At 55.5% G+C, this 17,996-nt stretch overlaps 1 protein-coding gene across 4 annotated transcripts in view; it reads left to right on the top strand.

The window, feature by feature from the left end:
• GLI2 (GLI family zinc finger 2) overlaps nucleotides 1–16,469 on the top strand; it is a 256,148-nt gene extending 239,679 nt beyond the window's left edge. For all 4 annotated transcript variants that reach the window (XM_027056004.2, XM_053214887.1, XM_053214889.1 and 1 more), the window contains 5 exons: nucleotides 2,133–2,282; nucleotides 7,409–7,573; nucleotides 8,827–9,108; nucleotides 10,684–11,020; nucleotides 12,240–16,469. In XM_027056004.2, the coding sequence (XP_026911805.2) occupies nucleotides 2,133–2,282; nucleotides 7,409–7,573; nucleotides 8,827–9,108; nucleotides 10,684–11,020; nucleotides 12,240–14,659 (3,354 nt within the window). In that variant the 3' untranslated portion in view covers nucleotides 14,660–16,469. The remainder of the gene's footprint in view (nucleotides 1–2,132; nucleotides 2,283–7,408; nucleotides 7,574–8,826; nucleotides 9,109–10,683; nucleotides 11,021–12,239) is intronic.
• The last annotated feature ends 1,527 nt before the right edge of the window (nucleotides 16,470–17,996 follow it).

Raw genomic sequence — 17,996 nt, 5'->3', positions numbered from 1 at the left:
GTGGGGCGGCGGTGGGGGTGGGCAGAGGGGGAACAGAGATGCAGACATAAGAGGTGTGCACAGTGGTGAGCAAGCCAGCCCCCAAGAGCAGAAAGGGAGTTCCTCAGATACAGGCAGTCGGGGGAAGCAGGGCTTCAGCTGCAGCCTTCTGCCTGTGCCCAGGACTGTCCCTGTGGGCAGAGGTGATCACCTCCGCCTGGCCCTGGAAAGAGAAGCCCCCTATGAAAAGAGAGCCAGCCCCTCTGCCGGCTGTGACTCTCTCTCCGCTCCCTGGGAAGATGGATGGTGGCAGGCACACGGGCGAGCTGGAGCCCCCAGTCGATTATTAACAATTTGTTGCTAAGTAAACCAATAAGAAAAAAATGAAAGGCATTGTCAGGAAGCATTTTTATCATTTGAGAGGCTTTAAAAATGGAAAGTGAGGCTAATATGATAAGATTTCCCTGGAAGTTCAAAGCGCTGTAGATTTTACTTGTTCCAACATGGGCATTTGTATGCATGATGGTCGGGCCTGTTTCTCGGGGGCTTGTGGGCCCAGCGCTTTTCTGTCTTCTCCGGGTCAGGTGCTGCCAGGGCCCACATGCTCAGTTCTCGGACAGCCCCAGAGGTTGCAAAGACCTGCAGCAGCACGGTCCGGCAGAAAGACGCTGCCAACCACAAATGTCCACCACGCACATAATTTTATGTGAACCTGGCAGCACACTGTTTAAAAAGAGTAGAAGGAAACAGGTGAAGTTCATTTGAATAATATATTTTACTTAAACCCAATATATCTGAAAGATTATCATTTTGATGTGTCATCAATGTAAACGAAAATTAGTGGGATATTTTATTTACATCCTTATTATTATTTTTTTATTCTCCATCTTTGAAACAGCCCATCCCCGGTGGAACCAGCCACATTTGAAGGGCTCAAGAGCCATAGGTGGCTAATGGCTGCTGCATTGGAGGTTGTGGTGTGTGGGAGGCAGTGACGGCTGGAAGACGAGCCAAGAAAAGAGAGGGGAAAGGCACTGGGGCTAGAGAGAACAGGCCCCTGAGATCTGAGTGTCTCACCCTCCCCGTCCCCCTTGGGGGAAGCAAGCCCAGCCCTATCCGCACACAGACAGGACATGACCTTGACAGCGGGGGGGGGGGGGGGGGGTGCAAGGAGGCTCTCCAGTGGCCTTTAGAGAAAAGCCCTAGAGCAAGAGGAAGCACGCAAGGTCCAGTACACTTTTTCAGACTACTGTGTGAGTGACTTATACCACCTTTTTTCACTCCCCAAGATAAATAAGCCACCTCAAAGATTAAGGACATAAAAGTCCTTAATGTCCTTAATGTGTGGGGAGGCCCCACACATATCCACACATCCTAAGCCGAGAGGCAATAATACCCCTGCTCCAGTGAGTCCTGCAGCCTTCAGTTAAATAATCAAAGCAAACCACTAAAATCCAAAGGGTCAACTCAGGGCAGCTTGCTGGCTCTGCCTACCCTGGGATGCAGGGCTCCCCCTTGCCATACCTCCAGATCAATCGTGCTGTCCGTGCATTTTGTCCCAGGGGCAGCATCACACAGTGCCCAGAGCCCACCGTCAGGGTCCCCATCGAGCTCCACCCACCCTTGCTGCCTGGGCCCTGCAGAGGCCACAGAACCATCTGGGCCTTGGCCAAAAGGGGCAGAGCCATCATCTCACAGGTTACTGTCAAAGACAGAGGTGAGGATGCATTGATGTTTCCACTGGAATAAAAAAGCGTATTTAAAAATTCCTGGGACAATAGGAGCAAGCTTGGGAGAAGCATCTCGTGCACCAACCACAGTGCACGACTGCGTCACTACAGTTATTTAGTGCCTACTGTTTGCAGCCCAGGAGCATCATCATAACCACCGGAGCCTAGAGCCCAGCCTGGGGTGAGCAGGATGACTTTGCCCGTCATAGGTGGTCACTTTGAGGACAGAGAATTGGGAAATGCAGCGAGACAAGGAGATCACCCAGTGGATCTTGGGTTAATGGCAGCTAATGAGAACTCCTGAGGAGGCGTGGCCTGGCGCCTAGGGGGTGGTCTTGCTGGGTGGGGCGTCTGCGCCTTGTAGGTGGGGTCCGCAGGGGTGGGTGGCTGGGCTCACCCCTCCCTATGGGCTTGCTCCCGCAGCACATCAACAACGAGCACATCCATGGGGAGAAAAAGGAGTTCGTGTGCCGCTGGCAGGCCTGCACGAGGGAGCAGAAGCCCTTCAAGGCCCAGTACATGCTGGTGGTGCACATGCGCCGGCACACGGGCGAGAAGCCCCACAAGTGCACGGTGAGTGGCCCCTCCTCCCTGCCGCGTCTCGCGCGTGATGGGGCTGGGTTGGACGTGGCTGACCACAGGTGTACTTGGGTTGAACAGGCCACGGGCAGCATCACGGGGACCCAGCCTTCCAGCATGTTGTCTGTCCTGTGCGCTCCTGCCCTGCGCCTTCCGGCGGGCTGGGGTTCTTGAGGCTCCGCCCCTGTGTGCCATCCCAGATCTCTGATTTACCCCCTGGGTGTGTGCCTCTCGGCCACCGCAGTGGGGGGGTGTGCCGGTGTTCCCTACCTGTGTCCGTGTGACCCTGGGCCCCGGGGTACGGCTGCACCCCCACAGTTAACGTGGCTGGCAGACCCCAGACACAGGAGCCCCCTTAGCAGCACCCTGGGGTCTGCCCCCCACCCCCACCCCCCACCCCTGCACAGAGAAAAGTTTCACTGGTGGTTTCACAGCTTGAGCAAAATCACTTTGGGTGAATTTCTTTTTTTTTTTTTTTTAATTTCTTTTAAGTGAACAAAATGAACACAAAGACCTTTTAGACAGTTTCCCTTATGGAGTGAACAGAATTTGTGACTATGATTGGTGAGACCTTTTTTTGCCACACAGTTGCTCCCTCTTTAAAAGAGCCAAAGGGGGACGCCTGGGGGGCTCAGTCGGTTAAGCCTCTGACTTTGGCTCAGGTCATGATCTCCCGGTTCATGAGTTCGACCCCCTTGTGGGGCTCAGTGCTGACAGCTCAGAGCCTGGAGCCTGCTTGGGATTCTGTGTCTCTCGCTCTCTCTGCCTCTCTCTCTCTCTCCCAAAGCTAACCATTAAAAAACATGTTTTAAATAAATAAAAAATAAAAAGGCCGTTGGTCCAGTGATGTACTGATGTGGTTGCAACTGAAGCCTCTGGGAACTCCTCCCCGTGAATCACCGTATTTCATAATTCTGAGATAGACATTTAATATTATATTAATATAATATCATATATTTTAATATCCCTGAAATCAGGCTGTCTTAAAATAGGTGGTAGCCAGGATTCAATGAAATATGCTATCTTTGTTGCTAACTTCTTTTTTTAATTGGGATAAAAATTCACATGCCATAAAGTTCACCCTTTTAAAAAAATAATACAATTCAGGGGTGCCTGGGTGGTTCACTCGGTTCAATGTCCGACTTTGGCTCAGGTCATGATCTTGCACGGTCCATGGGTTTGAACCCCACATCGGGCTCTGTGCTGACAGCTCAGAGCCTGAAGCCTGCTTTGGATTCTGTGTCTCCCTCTCTCTGCCCCGCCCCCATTCACGCTCTGTCTCTGCCTCTCTATCTCTCAAAAATAAATAAACATTAAAAAAATAAATAAAGGGGCGCCTGGGTGGCTCGGTCGGTTAAACGTCCGACTTCGGCTCAGGTCATGATCTCGCGGTCCGTGAGTTTGAGCCCCGCGTCGGGCTCTGTGCTGACAGCTCAGAGCCTGGAGCCTGTTTCAGATTCTGCGTCTCCCTCTCTCTCTGCCCCTCCCCTGTTCATGCTGTGTCTCTCTCCGTCTCAAAAATAAATAAACGTTAAAAAAAAAATTAAAAAAAAAAAAAATAAATAAATAAAAATATATATATATATATACAATTCAGTGATTTTTAGTATGTTCACAAAGTTGTACAGCCATCACCACTAGCTGATTTCAGAACATCGTCATCACCCCCAAAAAGAAACCCCGTGCCTGTTTGCAGTCACTCCCCATTCTCTTCCCCACCCCTCCCCCATTCCCTGACAACCACTAATCTACTTCCCCATCTCTGTGAATTGCCTGTTCCAGACAGTTCATACAAATGGAATCATACAATGGGTAGTGTTTCTGTCTGGCTTTGCTCACTCAGCATGTTTTCAAGATTCATCCATGTTGTAGCATGTTCAATACCTCATTCTTTTTTTTTTTTTTTTTAGCTTATTTATTTATTTTGAGAGAGAGCGCAGAGGAGGGGCAAAGAGAGAGGGAAAGAGACAGAATTCCAAGCAGGCTCCACACCAGCAGCGCAGAGCCCAATGTGGGGCTAGAACCCAAGAACCGTGAGATCATGACCTGAGCCAAAACCAAGAGTTGAAAGCTTAACGGACTGAGCCACCCAGGCGCCCCAATACCTCATTCCTTTTATGGCTAAACGACTGTCCATTGTATGGATAGATCCTAGTATTTTGATCCATTCATCAGTTGATGGATATTTGCAGTGTTTTCACTTTTCGGCTGTTAGCACAAGTACAACTACGAATGTTAGTGTACATGTTTTTGTGCGGACCTGTGTTTTTAATTCTCTTGTGTATGTACCTAGAGTACCAGCCAGACCCATTTCCAAAAAGGCTGCGCTGTTTTACATTCCCACCAGCAATATGTGAAGGTGCTGATTTCTTCACGTCGTTCCCAACACTTGCTAACCTGTCTTTTAATGACAGTCATCTTGGCGGATGTGAAAGGGCATCTCACTGTGGTTTTGATTAGCATTTCCTTAATGATTGATGATGTTGAGCGTCTCTTCATGTGCTTAGTGATCATTTGTATATCATCTCTGGAGAAATGTCTACTCACATATTTTGCCCATTTTCAAGCTGGTTTATTTGTCTCTACTGTTGAGTTGCAGTAGTTCTAAACCCTCATCAGATATATGATTTGTCAGCATTTTCTCCCCCCTGGGGGTTTTTCTTTTCATTTTCTTGATCGTTTCCTTTGAAGCACCAAAGTTTTTAATTTGGATGAAGTCCACTTTTTTAACTGCTTGAGCTTTTGGTGTCATATCAAAGAAACCATTGCCTAATCCAAGGTCACAAAGATTTACCCCTATGTTTTCTTCTGTGAGTTTTATTGTTTATAAATGCATAGTCTTATTTATATAAATCTGTATATAGTTTTATAGGGAACCTCTACCCTTTAGGTCTTTAATGTATTTTGAGTCTGGGCATATGGTATGAGGTAGGGGTCCAACTTCATTCTTTTTGCACGTGGCTGTCCAGTTGTCCTGATCCCGTTTGTTGAAGACACTCTTCTTTCCCCATTGAATGGCCCTTTGTCGAAAATCACCTGATGCTAATATATGAGTTTATTTCTAAACTCTCATTTCTTCTATTACGTTGATCCCTCCATCTGCCCTTATGATAGTAATGCAGTGAATTTTGACATTGGGAAGTGTCAGTCCTCCAGATTTGTCCTCCTTTTGCAAAATTATTTTTGCTCTTCCCGGCCCTTTGCGGCAAGTTGTTTTCGTAACATGCTAAGTGGTAGCTCGCCATAGCCCTGGGGTACGAGCTGTGAGTTGTAGAAACAGATCAAAGGCATTTGGAGTCCAATGTACTCAGTCAGACTGGTGAGGAATAAAGGCAAGGATGTGAAGCGTGTGACAGTTCCTGCTGGGGTTTCCGTGTCATGCTGAGGGCAGTTTTCATAGGCACAGTAGATGCCTATGCAGTATCTTGGGTGCAGTATCTTGGGAATAGGTGCAGAACCCCCCATGATGATCCGTCCCTCCTTCCTCCTTCCCTCCCTCCCTCCGTCTCAGTCACACCCTCGTGCTCCCTCCTTCCTTCCTTTTCAAACATGTTTCTTGAGGCGCCTGGGTGGTTCAGTCGGTTGAGCGTTCGACTTCGGCTCGGGTCATGATCTTGCGGTCCGTGAGTTCGAGCCCCGCGTCGGGCTCTGTGCTGACCCCTCAGAACCCGGAGCCTGCTTCCGATTCTGTGTGTGTCTCTCTCTCTGCCTCTTCCCTGCTCATGCTGTGTCTCTCTCTGTCTCTCAAAGATGAATAAACGGGTACAAAAAAAATTTTTTTTCATGTTTCTTGAGTGCCGAAAATGGATTTTTTCATAGACACTAAATACTAGGAACACAAAAATGAACAAGATCTAGATGATACCTGCTCTCTTCCAGCTTGCATCCTGGTGGGAAGGCCAGATAATAAAATGGTGAAGATAATTATAAATTGTGGTAGGCAGTATAAAGGGAAAACGGTAGTGTTACGATTAAGAACATCAGAGAAATGCTCTCAGAGGAAATGACCTAAGAGATTGAGAGGGAGTGAGCCAGGCCAGGGCCAGGGTGAGGTTCCAGCCAGAGGGGGACAGTGCGTGCAAAGGCCCCGTGCTGGGAAGAACTTGGTGGGGTCAAGGAACTGAATGGGGACCAGCATGGCCATAGCAAGTGTGAGGGCGGCCAGCTCACTCAAGGACACGGAGAAAACTGGATTTCATTCTCAGCACATTTTAATGCACACCAAAGTTCTGACCGGAGGTTAGGGCTTTGGTGCCCCTGGAAACAGTTTAAAATAACATTTCCGAAGAGTTTTTAATGATATGGGATGATTCTCACCATGTGTCGTTGATTTTAACAAATGGAGTATGTAACTAAATACTTGCTGTGTTCCCAGTTTGGCTTTAAAACGTGGGGATAAGGGCTGCCTGGGTGGCTCAGTCAGTTAAGCATTCAACTCGATTTCGGCTCAGGTCATAATCTCATGGTTCGTGAGACTGAGCCCTGCACTGGGCTCTGCACTGACATCACAGAACCTGCTTGGGATTCTCTCTCTCTGACCCTCTCCCATTCTCTCTCTCTCTCTCTCAAAATAAAAATAATAATAATAAATAAATAAATAAAACATGAGGATGGGTGTGCCTGGGTGGCTCAGTTGGTTAAACATCGAACTCTTGACTTCCGCTCGGGTCATGATCTCACAGTTAGTGAGTTGGAGCCCCTCACTGGACTCTGTACTGACAGTATGGAGTCTGCATCTGATTCTCTCTCTTTCTCCCTCCCCTCCACCACTCTCTCACTCTCTCTCACTCTCTCTCTCAAAATAAATAAATAAACTTAAAACCGGGGATGAGCCACAAAGTCCCCAGAAAGAGACTTGTTTCCATGTTGGCAGTGGTTGTCCTCGGGCATGTCCTTTCCTTTCTCTTTTTGCACTTTTCCGTCTTTTCCGAGTTTTCTACAGTGGCCCGATGTCATTTTAGAATCTGAAAGCAAGATGGACATTTCTGTTAAAATGTGTACTCCTGGGTGCCCCGGGGGGGGGGGGGTACAGCAGATGAGAGGATCTGGGGAGGAGGCAGTGGGCCAGCCCTACGTTGGATCTGGGGCACCCCTCGCTGACCCAACCCACCTCTTCCCAGTTCGAGGGCTGCTCAAAGGCCTATTCCCGCCTGGAGAACCTGAAGACCCACCTGCGGTCCCACACTGGGGAGAAACCATATGTGTGTGAGCACGAGGGTTGCAACAAGGCCTTCTCCAACGCCTCAGACCGCGCCAAGCACCAGAACCGCACCCACTCCAACGAGGTACGCCGGCCAGGGTGTGCATGGCACGTGTGCGTGGGGCCCCGCTGACACTCAAGTAGATGCGTGCCTTCTAGACTTCTGTAGGCCATCAGGTGGCCAGGTGCCTGATGCCCCTCCCCTCCTCCCTGACCTGCGGTCTGAGCTCAGCACACGTCGGCAGGCCCCTGGGCAGCTGGCACCGATGTGCTGTCGCGGCTAATGCCGTCTGACCTGCCGTAGCTGTCAGCCCCCTATGGATGGGGCACAGGGCGGCCTTTGTCTCCCCAGCTAGCCAGAGCCCCTGGCAGGGCTGAGAGAGCCCAGGGAGAGCAGTCTGCCGTACTGCCTCCCAGTCCGAGCCCAGCCACCCAACTGCTTTTGCTCAGGTAGACTCAGGAAGGAACATTTCTAAAAGCTTAGATACATTTTGGACCCCAAAGGGATTTCCTCCAACGCTTGCAAGAAATCAGAGGAATTCCCAAAGGAATCTAAACCCCGTAGGGCCTCTGCAGACAACAGCTCGCCTCGGCGAGGGGTGTGTGCGTGTGTGTGTGTGTGTGTGTGTGTGCGTGCGTGTGTGTATTATATGGGTCTTTTGTGGACGTGGATTTGTAGGATGTGTGTGCGTGTGGATGTTTATGTACATGTGCATATGTGTGTGCGTGTGTGTTTGAGCGTGAGTCTGCACGGACATGTGTGTACGTATGTGTGTGGGTATGGGGGAGTGTCTACACGCGGGTGTGGGGTATGTAGGTGTGCGTGTGTGTGTGAGCTCAGGACTGAGGTTCAGAAACCCTGGGTTTTCGTCCTGTTCCTAAGTGACTTCGAGCCCCTTTCTTTGCCTCTGTGAACCTGACTTTCCTCACCAGAGAGACCGGGGTGTTAAATGCTGTCTCGCAGGTGTAACAGAGCAACACGAAAACATCCCAGTGCCCTGATGACAGGGGAGGCAGCAGTCCCACCACGCTCTGTGTCCCCACTCCTTCCGTAGTCTCTGACCTGGGTCCCTAGCTAGTGATGAGGGCTTCCTCAACCATGTGCTTACCCGCATGAAAAGACGGCAGATGAGACCAGAGGGGCCACGCTCCTGCAGGCCCGGGGCTGGCGTGGCTCCCTCCGGGCACACTGGCGGTAGATGAGCTCGAGCACCTTCCGACTGCCGGCCGGGCTCTGCCGAAGGACATGACATGGCTTCGGGAGACTGGGGAGCGCTCCCTCTCACAGTCTGTCTTTACGTCCCATGCATAACACAGGCCTCCTTCTTCTCTTCCCAGAAACCCTACATCTGCAAGATCCCAGGCTGCACCAAGCGATACACGGACCCCAGCTCTCTCCGGAAGCATGTGAAGACGGTACACGGCCCAGATGCTCACGTCACCAAGAAGCAGCGTAACGACGTGCACCTCCGCGCCCCGCTGCTCAAGGAGAACGGGGACCACGAGGCCAGTGCCGAGCCCGGGGGCCGGGGCTCGGAGGAGAGTGCCGAGGCCAGCAGCACCAGCCAGGCCGTGGAAGACTGCCTGCACATCAAAGCCATCAAGACCGAGAGCTCCGGGGTAAGCAGAGCTGGGCAGTGGAGGCCCCAGTCCATGCCTCCCACCCACCCCCAGGAGGTCCGGCCCAGCAGCACGCGGGCCCAGAGCCCCAGCTGCCGCGCGGGGTCTGCGTCGGGGTCCCCCGCTCTAAGTGCGCGATGACGTACATCCTCCTCTCTCCAGCTCAACTTTTCCTCCCTTCACTACCTTGGGCCTCTCGTAGAACCTGTCTTGTGCCACGTCCCATGCTGCTGGGTAGGGCCACGGGCAGCGGGGATGCCTGCCCCCCAAGTGGTCATTCTGCGGGCGGTTCCTGGGGTCTGCCTTGCCAACCGGCACCATTTGCGCCACGGTCGGTCCCCTCCCTTCTGTCCTGTCTCTGCGTCCTTGCCCCCGTGGCCTCCACTCCTTTTGTTCTAACCACCTGTTCTTTGTCTCCACCTCTTTTTCTCGACTGTACCTCCCCTAAGGATAGACGGTACTGAGGTGAGCAGAGAAGCCCGGTGGGGGTGCGGGCGGGCTGGCGCGATGCGGGCGGGCTGGGGTGCTTGTCCAGGGCTGATGCCTAGGCATGGACTGACTTGTCGGTCCAGGCCCCTCAGGAGCCTGGCAAGGTGGGTTTGGACAGGTAGACACCAAGCGATGCAGGTGGAACCCTGGGGACAGATAGGGGCTGGCAGCAGGAGTCAAGCTGGCAGGTATAGGAGCAAACCGTGGGGCCCACCCTCCAGGAGGGACGGGGCCGAGTGGGGGTGTGAGTTCAGGCCACAGAGGAGGGAGGGACCAGCTGACAATGGATCTTGAATGCCAACATGAAAAGTGTGGGTCGTGCTGTGGGCAGAAGGGAGCACTGTAGCTTCCCAAGGAAAAATCTGGAATTTGGGGGCTGTTGGCCTAGGAATGAGCCCAGAGGTGCTACATCTGAAGTGAGCCTCGGCCGGGCTCAGATCCCAAGTCCCAGGGAAGGTAGCTCAGGCTCTATGGAGTCCTGCATTGTACACGTGGGCTATGAGCTCTCTGCCCCACTCCGCATCGGCTAGTTTGGGGTGGCCGTTCGGGCAAGGGCCTGGATCCAGGAGGTCCACCTTCCATGGTCTTCCTTGCCCTTTCCAACAACCTGCGTCTGGCCTGTTGAGAAAGCAGCAGGTCAGCGGGCCTCTGCCGTTCCTTGCTACATCATACGGCACCTCCCTGTCGTTGGGCACATTAAGTACCCCCCTTGAGGTCATCTTCATGCAGCCGTGGCAGCCTCTGTGGGGGACAGCTTCCAAGTGCCCATACATTGAAAGCCCCACATGCAGAGGTCTGGCCCCGGTGCTGGCTAGGAGAACAGAGGAGCACGAGGCAGGGGAACGGGGAGCTGTCCATTACTGGTGCCTTCTGTGAACCGGATGCTTCCGTCCAGCCACTGACCCTGTCCCAGAGGCAGCACAGGTCCATCTTACAGCTGGGGAAGCTGAGGCTCAGAGAAGTGAGGTGGCCAAACAGAATGATGCTTGGAAGCTCCTCCACGTGGCAGCTTCCTTCCTGGGTGTGTAAGGGCCCGGCGGGCTCTCGCACCCTCTGAGCCTGTGCCCTCTCGCCACGCCCCTATAGCTGTGTCAGTCCAGCCCCGGGGCCCAGTCGTCCTGCAGCAGCGAGCCCTCTCCCCTGGGCAGTGCCCCCAACAACGACAGCGGCGTGGAGATGCCGGGGACTGGGCCCGGGAGCCTGGGAGACCTGACAGCTCTGGATGACACGCCCCCGGGGGCCGACGCCTCAGCCCTGGCCGCTCCCTCTGCTGGTGGCCTGCAGCTGCGCAAACACATGACCGCCATGCACCGGTTCGAGCAGCTCAAGAAGGAGAAGCTCAAGTCACTGAAGGATTCCTGCTCCTGGGCCGGGCCGGCTCCACACACCCGGAACACCAAACTGCCTCCCCTCCCGGGAAGTGGTGAGTGGAGGCCCCGGGTGCGTGGGTAGGGGCAGGGGAGAGCCTGGGGCGAGCACCCACTAGGTTAACCATCGAATGCCACCTGCCATGGCACCAGATGCCCACAATAGGATGGCTTTTAGCAGCCCATTGCACAGATGAGGAAGGTGAGGCTCAGAGAGGTGAAAGTGCCCTAAACAGACCAACGGCAGAGCTGAGACAGCCCGGGCCATGCATCTGCTGAGAGCACCACGGCCAAGGCTCTAAGGAGGAGAGCAATACACCCCCAGTCCCTGCGGTCAGAAGGAGCCTATGGTCGGAGGGCCATGCCATGAGATGCGCACTTGACGGGGAAGGAGCCAGGAAGCGACGACAGAGCTCAGGGTGGAGCTGTGCAGAGGAGGGAGACAGCAGGTCAGCTGAGGAAGAGCACAGAGGACTTCATGGAGAAGACAGCCTCAGAAGGCATTGACCAGGCTCTGACGTGCAAAGCGTCTTCGGGGGCATTTCCTGAGCGCTGACTCTGTGCCAGGCAGTGTGCCCTCCCAGGGACGGACAGCCAGTGTGGTGGACACTGAGAGGCACCAGCTTTTGCTTGCAAGGAGGATTTGTTGCCCCAGCTGTTGAGGGACCTGCTGGTGAAAGGCCTTCAACTGTCAGCCTCATACAGAAATCGCCTGGGTGGCAGACAGCTGCCTTACCCAAGGTCACCCCTTCCTGGGGTGGCCCCCATCCAGTGACTGATCCCTGCAGGAGTGTCAGGCCGTTCAAGGCTCAGAGCCCCCTGTGACATCAGCTGTCATTGGGCCTGCGTCACCACACACTTCTCCCTGCGCGCTATGGGGCCTTTGCTGTCTTCCATGGGTGTAGATCTCAGGGGGCTGGCTAAGCAGCCTGCCCAGTAAACCCAGCCCCTAGGGAGCCCACCTGGCTACCCCCAAACACAGAAGGTGAAGGTGCAGCCAGGCTGTGGCCAGGGCCCTCTGGGCTCCCCCCCCCCCCCCCCACTCCTCTCAATAACCTCCTCCTATGGAGAGGCACGTTCTGTCTACAGGTGGAGAAACTAAGGATCAGACATCAGAATCCAGGGCCAGCCAGCCAGTGGTAGCTAAGATCCCAATCCAGCCTCATTGGTTGAGTGCCTGCTGTGTGGCCGGGCACACTCGGCTGGGGCAAAGCAGGAGAGGCCCCGCGCCCCCACCCCGCCTCCCTGGGCACTGACCGCTCTCCTTTCCCGCAGGCTCCATCCTGGAAAACCTCGGCGGCGGCGGGCCGAGCGGGCTGCTGCCCAACCCGCGGCTGTCCGAGCTGTCCGCGGGCGAGGTGACCATGCTGAGCCACCTGCAGGAGCGCCGCGACAGCTCCACCAGCACGGTCAGCTCCGCCTATACCGTGAGCCGCCGCTCCTCCGGCATCTCCCCCTACTTCTCCAGCCGCCGCTCCAGCGAGGCCTCACCCCTGGGCGCCGGCCGCCCGCATAACGCCAGCTCGGCCGACTCCTACGACCCGATCTCCACCGACGCGTCGCGGCGCTCCAGCGAGGCCAGCCAGTGCAGCGGCGGCGGCTCGGGGCCGCTCAGCCTCACGCCCGCGCAGCAGTACAGCCTGCGCGCCAAGTACGCCGCGGCCACGGGCGGGCCGCCGCCCACCCCGCTCCCCGGCCTGGAGCGCGCGGGCCTCCGGACCAGGCTGGCGCCGCCTGGCCCCTGCGCACGCCCGCTGGGGCCGCGGCGGGGCAGCGACGGGCCGGCCCAGGGCCACGCGGGGCCCGCGCCCGCCTTCCCCCACGAAGCGCCGGGCGGCGGGGCGCGGCGGGCCAGCGACCCGGTGAGGCGACCCGACGCCCTGGCTGCGCCGCGGGTGCAACGCTTCCACAGCGCCCACGACGTGAACCCGGCCCCGCTGCCGCCCTGCGCCGACAGGCGAGGTCTCCGCCTGCCCGGCCACGCCAGCGCCGACGGCGGCCTGGCCCGAGGCGCCTACTCGCCGCGGCCGCCCAGCATCAGCGAGCACGTGGCCACGGAGGCCTTGGCGGTGGGGGCGGACAGCGCCGGGCCCGAGGTGGGCCTCATGCTGCCCGAGGACGACCTCGTGCTGCCGGACGACGTGGTACAGTACATCAAGGCGCACGCGGGCGGTGCCCTGGACGACAGCCCCTCACAGGCCTATCCCCCCGAAAGCACCTGCTTCTCTGAGAACCCCAAACTGCCCAGCCCGGGGCTGCACGGCCCCCGCAGGATGGTGGCTGCGGACTCCAACGTGGGCCCCTCTGCCCCTGTGCTGGGAGGCTGCCAGCTGGGCTACGGGCCCCCCTCCAGCCTGAACAAAAATAACATGCCTGTGCAGTGGAATGAGGTGAGCTCCGGCACCATGGACGCCCTGGCCAGCCAGGCGAAGCCTTCACCCTTTTCGCAGGGCAACCTGGCTGTGGTGCAGCAGAAGCCGGCCTTCAGCCAGTACCCGGGCTATAGTCCACAAGGCCTGCAGCTGAGCCCGGGAGCCCTGGACAGCGGGCAGGGACACTTTCAGCCCTGCGGGGGAGGCCCCTCGGTGCCTAGGATAAATTACATGCAGCAGCTGCGGCAGCCAGGGACAGGTGGTCAGTGTTCCAATATGACCACCACCGTGAGCCCCCACACCAATTACGGCCAGGCCCACCCCCAGCTGAGTCCCAGTGCCATGGGTGGGACCTTGAACCAGTACCCCCCGTCCTGTAACAACATGGCAGCCAAGCCAGTCCACTTGGGGCTCCCCCAGCAAATGGAAATCGCTCCCGAAGCCAGCATGATGGGCAGCAGCCGCAGGGAACTCGGAATCACCAATTCAGCCCTGGCCGGGATGCCTCCGCTTCACTCCACCCAGAGCTACCCACAGCAGAGCCATCACCTGGCAAACCCCATAAGCCAGGAGAGCTACCGCCAGGGCCCCAACCTTCTACCTGCCCAGCAACCTGGCTTCATGGAACCCCAGCAGGGCACCGCGGGGGTAGCCGGATCCAGCTTCGGCCTAGTTCAACCCCGGCCTCCCGCCGAGCCCAGCCCTGCCGGCTGCCACCGGGGGGTGCGTGCCGGGGTGCAGCTGGCCTACGCCAGAGCCACCGGCCACGCCATGGCTGCTGTGTCGGCCCATCAGGAGATGGCAGATGCGCCCAAGGGAGCAATGGGCGGCGTGGTGTCCCGGCCTCCCCAGCCCCCCCCGCAGGACACGGGTGGGGTCCCGGACCACAGCATGCTGTACTACTACGGCCAGATCCACATGTATGAACAGAACGGAGGCCTGGAGAACCACGCAGGCTGCCAGGTCATGCGGCCCCAGCCACCGCCGCCACAGGCCTGCCCCGACAGCATCCAGCCCCAGCCCTTGCCCTCTCCAGGGGTCAACCACGTGTCCAGCACTGTGGACTCCCAGCTACTGGAGGCTCCCCAGATTGATTTTGATGCCATCATGGATGAGGGCGATCACTCGAGCTTGCTCTCAGGCACCCTGAGTCCCAGCCTCCTCCACAGCCTCTCCCAGAACTCCTCCTGCCTCACCACCCCCCGGAACTCCCTGACTCTGCCCTCCATCCCCACGGGCATCAGCAACATGGCAGTTGGGGACATGAGCTCCATGCTCACCAGCCTGGCAGAGGAGAGCAAGTTCCTGAACATGATGACCTAAGTTCCCAGCCCCTGGCGCTCCGTGGAGCCGGAGGAACCTTCATTTCCCAGAGCACGGGAGTTCTAGTTTGTCTTTTTCCAAAAAAAAGTATTAAATAGGTCTGAGGGAGTTTTGCCAATGGCTGGTCCGGACCACAAATGATTTAAGGGCAGCTTCGTGTGCAACCTGTCTGGTCGTCTTCGGGATGGCTTTTCAGAACACTTTAGAAAGTCTCAACAAGAAAGGCAAGGCAGGAGCGAAAAACTCATTTGCACAGTGCTTCCCAGCCTTTGGTGTTTATAGGACCAAATTGTTCTGGCTTCTTCACCTCTGTCATTTGGCTAATGAGGGATTACGCTGGCCAAAGGCTTTCCAAGTACATGAGGAAAGAGGGTAGAGGGAACCACATTTGGGTTTGAATCCGAAAGCCATACTGGATATTCTAATCCAGGAAGAGAAGTTTCTCGTTCCCGTACCTGCAAGGTAAAGGAATTCCTGGCCCACTGGAATTCTTCTACGAAGCTTACTTCTTGAGGCCTCTCGCATCCCTGTGCCACAGAGGAAGAAAACAGATTTTTACCTGGATGATTTGGAAGCACGTCCTGATTCCAGGTCTGGTAGAGCTGGCATCTCTACCCCGCAAAGCCAAGTTTGCGACGGGCAGGCTGCTCAAGTGTATACGAATGACTAAAGAATGGAAGTATTGCCAGAAAAAAAGAAAAATTGTAGTGCTTGCGGCAAGCCCAGAAGCTGCCCTAGCCTCTCCAGACCGTGTTTACAGTGTTCATGCATGTAGAATGTAGCCCTTCCTGGAAAGAACACTTCTAAATACCTCGGGGTGGCTGGAGCTGCTATGGGCTATGGATGGACCCAGGTGAGCCGACGCCTGGCACGGGACCTCCAGAAAGTGGGAGAGCGCCAGGGACCCGGCCTCAGGCCACCCTGGAGATCTCCCATGGGAAGAGGAAGTCGTATGTTTACCCAATCCTGTTTCTCCGATGCACTGTCCGCCCACTTTGCCACGGAAAACCCCAGGACTTGGATGGCGGCCTCTGCCCAGTCTCCCCCAGGCTGTGTTGTCCGCTTACCTGCAGCCCAGTGGTCTGTGCCAAGGTACAACATGACGTCCCGGGGTCTTCTGGGTTCCCTCCCCTCTGTCCTGTTCATTCCGCAGAGCACGATGACCTGCATGGCGTTTTTGGTGGGGCTGAGTGGGTGAAGGGGTTGTTTCCTGGGACTCTGAGGGACCATCCCTGAATTTTCCTGTTCGCTGTGAACAAGCCCCACCTGGAAGTGGAACTTGGGACTGGTATCAGAAGACATCGTTCCTGAACATACTGTAGGGCGAATGGATGCCTCCCCCCTCCCCCCACCACACACACATACACACACCCCCACACCTTTCCCACGCTGAATTTGTGGCGACCTGGCCAAAACCAACCACACCACTGTGAGCCTGATGATAACCGTGACCCTGGCCTCGGCCACGGCAGGGCCAAGATTTTCCCTGGGCCCTCTGCATCCAGAACATCAGACGCTTTGTTAGGGTCCAGAGACAAAGCCAAGTCCAAATAACAGCCCTGGGACCCCTCCGAGGGCGTGGGCTCCGTGGTGGTGTTCGTTCACTCCCTGAGCTAGGATTTCACTAGCCGTCCCCAGCCTGTGTATAACCTGTACAGAAGGCGTCGTCCCTGAAAATACTGTAGGTGAATCATCCAGCCAAATTTATATCTCCAAAATATTTAGCTTTTTCTACATGCTATGAATTGAGATGACACACTCAACTTGTAAATAAGTCTTTTTGTACATTAAAAAAGTAATTTTTTCATAATTTATTTTGTCTATCTGCTTTGCCTTGACAGTAGTTAATGAGAACCCGGGCAGTAAATTTGGTGCATTTGAACAGAAACTAGGCTGTATTTTTTTCACAACAGTGTCAAAATTGACTGTCCCGCCTTCACCAAGAAATGTTTAATGCTGAGGCATTTACTGGCTGTTTGTTGGTTGTCTCTGGGGGCGAGGGGTGGGCAGGGTTTGACGATTTACAGTGCCTCTCTGGCTTTCCTTCCAGCGAGCTGATCTGAACATCTAGGTTGGTTTGCTGAGAACCATGTTCCAGGCACATTTCCAAGCACTCGCCCCAAGCAGTCCTCACGTCAGGATTCCCTCCTTGACAGGCAATCTGATGAGCACATTTGAGTCAGGGTGGGGGTCAGGGGAAAAGATCAGCACCCCCCTGTGCTCTGGTGCAGGCACAAGGAGAAAGGACAGGCAGGTGGAGCCCCATATACTCAGCAACCAGCCTTGGGCGATGGGCCCTGTGGGCAGCAGTCATGAACAGGAACTCAGCCCAGGAAGTGACCCTGACAGGTGCACAGGGAGCACTCTGATCTAGCAAGCCAGCAGTCAACCATTAAGCAGTGGCCAGGCCACTACAGAGAACCTCAGGGGGCCAGTGAGTAAGGCATGCGGTCTGAGATGATTTCTGGGACAGAAGAATGAAGAGGAGGGCCTAAGGCTGGGTTGGAGAGAGTAGAAGTCACCTTCTGTAGGGCTGGGTGCTCTGGGCCTCTGAACTTCCTTCTCTCTATGAGAAAAACCTTGACACCCAGCTCAGAGAGTCCAGAGCCAAAGCCATGTGGAGGGCATTCGGCTCTGCGGCTTGGAACCGAGTGGACTAAAGAAAGGCTGTCTGGTAAAGAAGGTAGGAAGCCCCCAAGGAAAATAGAATTTAGCAGGCTGCCTTTCTACGGGGCAACCCAAAGTCTTCCCTGTGTGTCTGGCCAGAGTTTCCTGATGGAAAGACTACAGCCAGAGTCACACTCCCGGCCTCACTCCTCCCCAGGGAACACTCACTTAGCTGACTGCACCCTCGGGAAGAGGAGCCAAGCATGCCTGGCTGGGCCCTAACTCTGCCTCCTTCAGAGCTTATCTCGTACCTTCTCTGCTTCACTACATGGGAAGTCTCTGGAAGCAGCTCTGCCCTGCTCTGGGGGGGGGGGGGGGGGAGGGGTCCGAAGTTATTCAGTGCTGCCTGAGACTTGATGAGTCGCAGCACTAAGAAGTGCATCTTGGCCATTCAATGAGCCCCATGTCCCCATCAGTTCACTATGGCCGGAAGCATGCTGTATACCAATACCCGCGAAGCTTCTGCACAATAAGCCTCTGGGCCAACTGAGGGTTGGCTGATCCAGGTTGGGCTGGGCCAGGCACTTCTGTGCCTCAGCTGCGGGAAGCTAATCCAGTCAGCTTGGCTGGGGAAGCACGTATCTGCCTCACGTGGCTCTAACCCTTCTCCTAGGGCCAGGATGCTGGCCTGGCCATTGCCTTCTTGTAGCAACAGCAGGTGCACAAGAAA

The sequence above is a fragment of the Acinonyx jubatus genome, chromosome C1 (genome assembly GCF_027475565.1).
Source record: "Acinonyx jubatus isolate Ajub_Pintada_27869175 chromosome C1, VMU_Ajub_asm_v1.0, whole genome shotgun sequence".
NCBI lineage: Eukaryota > Metazoa > Chordata > Mammalia > Carnivora > Felidae > Acinonyx > Acinonyx jubatus.
This window is presented reverse-complemented; position numbering and strand designations above follow the sequence as displayed.